Source organism: Solanum dulcamara, chromosome 6 (assembly GCF_947179165.1).
Source record: "Solanum dulcamara chromosome 6, daSolDulc1.2, whole genome shotgun sequence".
Classification (NCBI taxonomy): Eukaryota; Viridiplantae; Streptophyta; class Magnoliopsida; order Solanales; family Solanaceae; genus Solanum; species Solanum dulcamara.
The window spans coordinates 60,924,147-60,934,102 of NC_077242.1; the positions used below are offsets into that span (position 1 = coordinate 60,924,147).

At 34.5% G+C, this 9,956-nt stretch overlaps 1 protein-coding gene across 1 annotated transcript; it reads left to right on the forward strand.

The window, feature by feature from the left end:
* The first annotated feature begins 7,619 nt into the window (after window positions 1-7,619).
* On the forward strand, window positions 7,620-9,725 carry LOC129892882 (uncharacterized). Its single transcript, XM_055968410.1, has 3 exons — window positions 7,620-7,784; window positions 8,121-8,248; window positions 9,597-9,725. Exons 1-3 carry the CDS (start codon window positions 7,643-7,645, stop codon window positions 9,723-9,725), a joined length of 399 nt encoding a protein of 132 aa, XP_055824385.1. The 5' UTR covers window positions 7,620-7,642.
* Window positions 9,726-9,956: the final 231 nt, after the last annotated feature.

The following is a 9,956-nucleotide window of genomic DNA, read 5'->3' on the forward strand; positions in this document are numbered from 1 at the left end:
CAAAAAGTGAAGTACGAGCGGTGTCGAGTTTAGGAGATTACCCATTTTTGAGTAAAAATAGGAGCGTATCGCCATGGACTTCATTATAAGGTCACCTCACACTTCCAGAGGGGTTGATAGTATATGGATCATCATCGATTGTTTGACCAAGTCAACATATTTTCTCTGTGTTCATACTTACTTTAGCACTGAGAGGTTGGCCCGTATGTGCATTCGAGAGGTGGTTTGTCTCTATGGTGTGCCTGTTTCTATCATTTCAGACCAGGGCTCTAAGTACAGATCTAGCTTTTGGATAGTTTATCAGGAGGAGTTGGGGCCAGCTTCGATCTTAGCATAACTTTTAACCCATAGACTAATGGCCAATTGGAGCACACAATTCAAGTTCTTAAGGATATGTTGCAGGCCTGTGTCATGGATTTTGGAGGTCAGTGAGACCAGTTATTTCCTTTGGTAGAGTTTGCGTACAATAATAACTACCATTCTAGTATTCAGATGGCCTTGTTCGAAGCCTTATATGGTAGGTGTTGCCGCTCTCCATTTGGTTGGTTTGAGTATAAAGAGCCTAGGCCGCATGGTATAGACTTGATGTATGAGGCCTTAGATTATGTAAGGGCGATTCAGGATATGTTCAATATAGATCAGAGTAGACATCAGAGTTACATAGATCGTAGGTGTCGGTCATTAAGATTTTCCATTTGTGATGAGGTATTCCCTAGAGTATCACCCATGAAGGGCGTGATGAGATTTGGGAGGTGGGGCAAGCTTAGCCCCAAGTATATTGGCCCTTTTGAGATTTTGAGGACTGTTGGTGACATTGCATATGATTTAGCCTTGCCTCCAACATTCTCAGCTACACTTCTAGTTTTCTCTGTTTTGATGTTGTGCGAGTATGTTCCAAATGACTCCCATGTGCTCCAGTATGTTATGGTAAAGTTGGATGATTGTCTGACCTATATTGAGAAACCATTGCCCTCTTAGACAAAAATGTTAGGCAATTGCAATCCATAGCCATTTCTATTGTTAAGGTCCATTAGAGGCACCGTCCAATCAAGGAGGCTATTTAGGAGACCGAGTAAGAGCTGCGAAAGCACTTCCCCAGCTTATTTGAGCCTTTAGGTACTTCTTCACTCTTATATTCGCGGAAGGAAGTTCTTATAGTAGTGGATGTTGTGATGAACCTCCAGGTTATTTCGTAGTTAATACATTTATTTCTTCGTTTAGAGAATTTTAATAGTGACCCCAAGTCATTTATGACTTGCTGGCACTGACTTTCTTGGTCGTTTGTTTGAGTTTTAGGCTCGTTTCTATGTTTTTGAGCTCTTGAATCTTGAAAAAATTATTTTGTTCATAACTTCAGGTAAACAACCCCAGAATGGAATTCTCATTGTTCCATTAGCTCCAGAATAGCTAAATTAGGGTGGTAGCATGGTCGGCATGAGTATCGAGGCTTTCCATGTGAGTTTGGACCAATAGTCATTATAGCCTTTGAAATTTATCTTAAGTTTGTCACTGGTAAACATTCTTGGAAGACGCATTCAGATGAAAATTCCATTAGTGCGGTTTGTTCTAGAATGTCGAGTTTACTCTAGAATGACCTTTCATGCACTTCTCGAGGCTTTTGGTCTAATCCCAAAGTCTGTTATGGTTTTTTGCTAAAAATGACATTTGGATGTGGGACCCACTTTTTTCTAAAATGACCTTATATGGAAATTTTAACTTCTCCATTAAGTTTGGAATGTCAAATTTAGTGGGATAGCATATCATGATTGCGCGCACGAGGTTCTAAATAAATCTCGAGTACCCCATCAAAGACAACAATTTCAAGAATTAGTTGTTGCAACAGCTGATGTTGCAGACCCCAAGTTCCCTTCACATTTGCGAGGCCCTTGGCTGAGATAGTGAAGGCCTGGTCTTATTACTTTACGCAATTGCGTAGTCCCCTCTCACGATCGCGAAGAAGGGATCACCCGTGTTGACCTCATTTCGTCTTTGCCATTGCGATATCCCACCTTTGCAATCGTGATGGTCTGTTTGTCAGTGGTCCTCGATCACAAGAATTAGGCTCCATAATTGCGAAGAAGAGTTCATCTGGTCTTTTGATTTAAGACCAGATGCGATCATCATTGTTCCAAAAACATCAAAGGGGTGTAACTTGAGTTGTGGTGGTCCGTTTTGAGTGATTCAAAGCCTAGATTATGGGTATTTGCTCGTAGAATGTGTAGGAGTGTTCGAGAATAGTTAGGGAGGTTTCGCTAGAGGTAAATTTCAGTAAATAGTTGTTGTCATAGTTGATCTTTTTAGCTTAATTTGGGTTATTCTTGCATGTGACATTTTGGGCTATTCCAAGCCCTAAATTATGTTCTATTTTGGAACACAAATTCAAGGAGGTAAATGAGACCTTTTCATGAAGTCAACTCTGGAATTATTTGAACGGGTCCCATATTCCCCTTTTTGACTCCGAAATTAGTCTATCTCTCACTCTTGTAATTTTAGTATCTAAATGACCATATTGAAATTGTGATTCTATTTTTGATAGCGTGGCAGCATTTTAAAGTTGAGTAGAAAGGAACGTTTCGGTAATGTGATTTTGAGTGTGCATACTTAGCCTATAGGAAGGCTACGACTTCCCTCCCCTTAGACTGAGCATCACTAAGCATTTGTATGTTGAATTGTGTAGATTTGGGGGTGTTTGGTAGTTGATCATGTTAAATTCCTAAAATCCATACCTTAGGCTATATTTTGGGTTTTTGATGCATGTTGGTTGTTTATTATTGATCATTCATACCTTGTGGTGTGCCTTTGTATGGCTTGTGTTTATTGTTGATAACATGTTTTGCCTTAGTCTAGGCTTAGGCGAGTGATTACAATAGACTTGCGTACTCTTGGATCCGTTAGGCCTTGAAATATCTCCAATGTAGCTTCGAATGGCTTAGCTCCCTATAGACTGTTATAGTAGACTTGATTCTGATAGTTGAGGCCTTATCTAGGCAGTTACACCGCTCTTGGAATCTTATATCCATAATCCCCTTATCTCCGTCAGTTTTGGTATACTTGATTCTTGATTCAAAAATCTACTCGATGACTTTGGTTGGATTTGGTTTGGACTGGAGTGATTTATTTATGGAACTAGGTTTGGGGGTACCCCATGATGCTCGGTTAGCCACTGATCCTATTTCTAACTGATTCGTCTCTATTCGTGGTTCAAGTCCACAATTCACTCCACCAGATGTGGTTCAAGTTCATGCCTTGGTAGTACAGTTGTAGTTCAAGTCTACTGCAACTTGCAGCCGCGGTTCAAGTCCACCTCTCCTTATAGCTTGATTCAAGTCCATAGCTTTTTTCACCTTGGTTCAAGTCTTAGGTCATATTTATATGTGGTTCAAGTTCACGATTATCCTTAGCCTTTTTTCAAGTCCTTGTTTACTCTAAATCTATGTTCAAGTCCTTGAATTCATTCATCATCATTTTGGTTCAAGTCCTTTAATACTATCAATTTTGGATAAAGTGTCAGCCATCTTGATTGGTTTGGTTCCAGTCTGTGGAAAGTTGTGCAAATCTTGGAAACTTCATCAGATTCTCTTATTTTATTTCAACTCTTCCTTATACTTTTCGGGCTTATAGGAGTCCACTCGGATCTTACATAACTTGTGCACTAGTGTACCTGCTGGGTTTATGGGAGCACGGTCGGATTTAGTTAGCTATACTCTTTGCACTTTGTGTACTAGTGCACTCGTGTGCATACTAGTTAGATTTCTCATTCTAGTTTTTGGTTGTTGTTTAAATTCTCACATTTCATATTACTTTTGCTTTTCTTGCTTTTTCAGCCTATGATGCTTATTGGATAACTACTTTTTTGGTACTCATACTACACTCTACATTTGTTTTTTTGATACAGGTCTGAGCACCAGCTACCAGTGTTGATATCGAGCCTACTACAGTAAGATGTTCAGGTGTGGGTGAGCACACATTGTCTTGGAGTTACCCGTCTCCTTTTATATATATTATGACTAGTCTTTTGCTTTTGATAGAGTCTTGTTTTGGTGGTCTACTTTTGGGACTTGTACTCATTTTATTAGTGGTTCTGTACATGTGACTTCCAGGTTCTGGGAGGGATCTTTTATTTGTACATATTTTTGGTTTGCTTTCGCTTCTTCAGCTTTGTTCCTTGTTGTTTATGTTATTGTTTAGTTCTCTGCCCTCAATCCCAATACTTCTAGTTCTATGATACGAGTTGACTTGCCTACATGTTAGTCATTGTAGGTGCTATCATGACTCGAGGAATCGAGTTGTGACAAGAGGACAAAAACTTTTTCAAGAATATCAATGCTTGACAATTTGAAGAATATAAAACATTCATTGTTAACTAAGAAACAATGTTGTATTTTTGGGTTCTAGAAATTCAAACCTTTTGGTTATTTTGTTTGTCTGAATTTGAAACTAATTTGAAGTTATTAAAATTTCATCAGCATTCAAAGTTCATTCAGTTGGCGACTTGAAAAGTATAAAAACTTCATGGTTAACTAGAAACAAGTTATACAAAGATGTAATTTTTAGTATTAGTATTTTAAATGCTAAGTGGTCTGCCTAATTGTGATATAAAGTTAATTATTTTTTGCCTGCAATGGGGGCCTCCATGAATTAAACTTTGATATTTTATAAGGATTGTCAAAGGGAATTGATGTACTACAATTCTTTTGTAGAAATTATCTCTAAACTAGACTTTATACTGCCTATGTGTATTTTGATAGTATACATTTGAAAGCATGAGAAAACAAATATGTGAAAAGTTAATTTTAAATACTTAAAAATATTTTTGAGATCATATTTAAAATGTGGGCGTTCTTTGCTTGTGGTAAAGATAAAAGTAGAATTAGTGTCTAATTTAATGTGGAAGCACAAGATATGAAATTTAATGGCATTCTTGTATTACGATAGGCTCACAAAATTCTTGAAGTATATTTGATATTGTGGTCGTTGAGTTTCTCGATATGATATGACTAGTATAATACTACCAAATTAAATATATGTACTTTTTCAAAAGAGTTGTGTTCTCTTATGAAAGAATGTCACTTAAAATGTTGTGATTTTGCATGAAAATATATATTTATTAAAATACAACTATTTGTATAGACATGAGTATTGGTAAAAAGTCATTTGTCATGTTTGCGTTATAAAGAAGCATTTGGTTCGTATTCTCTTATGAGACTTGATGAGACTATGATCATGGATAATTTTGCAATAAACAAAATTGAAGGTTATAGAAATGTCTTCTTGAAAAGGACATCTAACAAGGTGTTGACTTTAAACAATGTTTGTATTTGATAAAGTTGTAAAGAGTAAGAGAAAAATATCTATTGGAAAATGTTACCTTACAGAGGGTCTTTTCAAATTCAATATTTCTTGTCCTTCTTACTTTCTTGAGTCAAATTATTTATTGCATGAACGTTTGGGACATGTCAATTACAAAACCTTGTGGAAACTGATCAACTTAGAAGTTTTTCCTAACTTTGAGTGCAATAAATCAAAATTAAAAATTTGTATTGAATCTAAGTATGTTAAGCATTCTTTTAAATCTGTTGAAAAGAATTTCAGTCTTTTAGAATTGATTCATACTAACATTTTTGTGATATAAAGTCAATACCATCTCGTGGTGGGAAAAAATGTTTAATAACCTTTATTAACGATTGCACTAGATATTGTTATGTCTATTTGTTGAATGGTAAATGAACCAATAGAAGCGTTTAGACAATATAAAACTTAGGTTGAAAATAAATTGGATAATAGATAAAAATGATAAGAAGTGATAGGGGGTGAAGAGTATGAATCTCCTTTTGCAGAAATATGTTTGGAAAAATCCATCAAACTACTGCTCCATATTCACCTCAATCTAATAGAATTTCACAAAGTAATAAATTAAACTTTGAATAAAATGATGATTATAAGTTCAGGTTTAACAAAAATATTTTGAGGACAAGTTATCCTTACAACAAATTGAATACCCAATACAGTGCCACATCACAAAACACAATCTATCCCTTATGTGAAATGAAAAGGAAGAAAAAACAACTTGAAATATTTCAAAGTGTGGGGTGTCTAGCCAAAGTCCAAAAAGAGTCAAAATAGGACCTAATATTGTGGATTGTATTTTCATTTGATATGCTACAAACAGTAAAAGATGTCGATTTGTGGTTCATAACTCTGAAAATCTGGATAGTCATGACAATACGGTAACTAAATCAGATGACGTTGAGTTCTTTGAACACATCTATCCATATAAAACTAAACTTGAATTACCACTGAAGGTCTAAACTTCCTCGGGAATAACCAAAGAATAATATACATAATAAATAGATTCCAAGGCGTAGTAAACGTCAAAGGACATCTACTTTCTTCGGATCCGATTTTGTAACATTTCTTCTTGGAAATGAGCCTCATACATTGAAAGAAGCTATGTCTTTTACAAACTAACACTTTCCAAAGGGTTGTGACCTTTTTGATAAGGCACAATAAACACCTTTTCACACTACCCTTTGTTGAGTATAAATAGAGGGGTTTTCTCTCATTTTTTAACAATGAATTTTTTAAACTTCTTCTTAATCTGCACAAACAAATTCTAGTATACTTTACTACTGTTGAGTGGTTCACTGATACTATGATTTTATGTACCGATACATCGGTGAGTAAGATCATTCTATTCTGGAAGGATATATTCCATTAACCTACGACACTTGAGGGGAATACTTTCCTTAAATACACATTGTACATTTAGTGAGCTCGATTTTCTTCTTTTCAATATTTTTTCTATTCTTATTTCAAGATTCTATTTTTATTACTAGTTTTACTTATTTATTATTTCTGCAAAAGCTTTTGTTCTAGAATTTTTTTTGTATTACGAAAGTTTTTGTTTTACAAAAAATTTTGTTCTACAAGAGTTTTTGTTTTAAAAAGTTTTTTTTCTAAGTAATTTTCTAATACATATTGGACAACATGTGCTACAAATGCATTAAATAAAATGATTCCGGCACTTTAGGCATAAATGATATCGTTCCTCTATAAATCTAACACTATTCATCTTTTTCCTCAAGTTAAATTAAACATAATTCGTTTCAAGAAAATTCGTGAAACTTCAATCACTTCTAGAAATAAGCTATTTTCTGACTACAACTATCGACTACATATACATAGTCAGAAGTCTGGATAATTTACCAATTACTGTAATCGGTAATTTAAGATTTTTATTATTGAAATTTTTAATTTTTTTATCTGACTATGATTACTACTACTGAAGTCGTAAAGTTTAATGAAATAAAGTCAATAAAATAATTGACTAGTTTTTGATCACAGTAATCAAAAAAACTTGTTAAGATAATTAAAAAAATATTATTAAATAACGACTACCATAGTCGACAATATTACAATATTTTTAAATTAAAAATTAGTGTAATTTCCCGACTACTGTAGTCAGGAAAGTAATATTATTTCTAATAATTAATTCATTCTAAACCTCTTGAGTTCTCTCACTAGCTATTTCCCACGACCTCGTCTCTCTCATCGCGGTTCTATCACCATCGCAATTTAGGGTTTTAATTTTATTGAGGCAAGTAAAATTTCTCTCTAATATTGAACATAAGTAGATTAAGGTATGGTTTCAGAACTGAAGGTGTTTTTTTCCTTTTCTCAAGGAAAATTTGTGAGTTGTTTGATAAAACAAAATTTCTCATTCCTGTGGATGCAAAATTTCTCCAGAACAAAGAGTAGATTTCTAGATTTGGTTATCATTTTTGGTAAGTTGAAAGATTTTTTTTGTGTGTTTTTGTGGTCATATGATATTTTTTTTTATTAATGGAATGACTAAAAGAAGATAAATGTGGGTTGTTTTGGTTCTTATAGGAATTTTCTGCCTTTTCCTGGCTCAAATTATTATTTTATTTTTGTCTTTAGTGAATGAATCTAAGTATTCCGTCAGTATATTGCATTATAGGGGAAACACAACACCAAAAGGAGGATATTGCATTGTAGAGGATCTGTCTATATAGTAATATGATGGATTTTATTTTTTTTCTTTAATTCATGCCATTTCAATCGGAGTAATTAGTATAACCTGTTGCTTTTTCTTGCAGAATCTCCAGAACTCTCACTTTTGGTTCAGAACAAGGAAAAAGACACTGCCAGCATTTCTATTACGACTCCTAAGTTTGTAAAACTGGAGCATAACAAAATTGAACTCCAAGGGAAAGAAAACAAGAAGGTACAATATTTTACTAGCGGTATCCCTGAGCATTCTAAATTAAATCTGATGAATACCTAGGCCACCTTTAATGTTGACCATCCCTACTTGAAACCCAATGAGCTTACATGCCCCAAAAGAAGAGAGAGTTTGAGGATATAGCTCTTTCTGCAGTGTTGATGTTCTCAAGATGGATTTGCTTATCGTATAACTATGATTTGCTTATAATATAACTATGTTTTAATGAAATAAGAACCAACTCAGTTTGACCCTTGTGTCCAATTATAAGGTTAGTGGCAGCTAAGGTTAATTGTTAAGATGTACACATACCCTTTTTAATGATTCTGAAGGGGGAGGGAATGGAGGTAGAGTACTTTTGTGGTTTGTTACTCATGTTTTATGTCTAGGAGCATAAAATTATAGCATGTTTGTTTAGTTATTATTATTTCTGTTCTTGATTGAATTGTTTCTAGTTTGTTTAGTTAAATTGTCAACTTTTATTATTTGTGTAGATGGAATTTGAACATCGTAAATGGATGTATGACAAAACTTATTCTAATCGTGCGGGATTGAGGGAGAAATTTATAGACGGAGTTAAAATTTTTATTACAAAAACGAAAACTAGAAATGATTTTCTTATAGAAGGTACAATAAGGTGTCCTTGTGCGAAATGCAAGCGTGTCAAGTTATTGAAACCAGATAAAGTTGAATTTCATATTTTGAAGAAGGGGTTTATTGAATAATTATGGGGAAGGAACATCCAGGGCTAACGAGGAGGAATCTACCGAAGAAGAATCCCCAAGTGATGAATATGAAACAAGTGACGAGGAATTACTTGGAAAAAAATGAAATAAGTGACGAGGAAGAATTTGATAGTAATTATGAATCACATAAAGATGATTAACTTGTTTGGTTTTTTCTACTGATAAATTTTGATCTGAATTATATTTTTGTTTGAGTATTTTTGTAGGATTAGTTTTTATATTTTCTGACAATGGGATCTAAAGTTTTATTGTTTGCGTATTCCTATATTGGAAGTGCTACTATTTTATGGTAATTCCTTATAAGTAGTTTGGTCAGTTAAAGTGCAAGTAGCTTCGACGCATTATAAGGTTTGCATTTGCACCTTTTCTTTGGGCTAATTATGATTTAGATGTCTTCCTGTGTCTCCTGATATTGGTTAATCAAAAGTTTTAGAATTGTTTTGAAGTAGTTTATTCACAAATTTCTATTGTTTCTGAACTTCAGATCCATATAAATTTTGATGCAGTCATGTTACATGAGTTAACTAACTTTGCTTCGATGGTTTTCATATTTCTGTATAAATGAGTTCTACTCTCTCTAAATTGCATAAGTTTTACTTCTGAAGGCAGCTAATATCGAAGGCGAGGCTTCGATATTATTTGGCACCTCTACAACCTCCCGTCAAAATAACACTGCTACCTCCACGCTGAATAATACACCACTAATAGAAACCCTGCAACCTCTACTTGTTTGACCTCTACCCCGACCCCAATCAGAGGCTCTAACTCTCTATCAGGAGCAGCTGAATAAGTATGACGGGATCCTGAATGAGTCTACAAAAGGAACTGATAGATCACGTGGACTATATCTCCACACCTAAAATAAGACCTTAGTATACTACTGATGTGCACTAGATGAGTACAATGTCCACCTCGTCAAGAATTGTAAGAACCACGGGATGTATTTTCACTATCAGCCACTGGCA

Coding starts and splice junctions, on each gene's coding strand:
- LOC129892882 (XM_055968410.1), top strand. CDS start 7,643: ATGGTTTCAGAACTGAAGGTGTTTTTTTCCTTTTCTCAAGGAAAATTT. Junction 7,785..8,120: donor AGATTTGGTTATCATTTTTG/GTAAGTTGAAAG, acceptor TTTTTCTTGCAG/AATCTCCAGAACTCTCACTT. Junction 8,249..9,596: donor AAGGGAAAGAAAACAAGAAG/GTACAATATTTT, acceptor TTACTTCTGAAG/GCAGCTAATATCGAAGGCGA.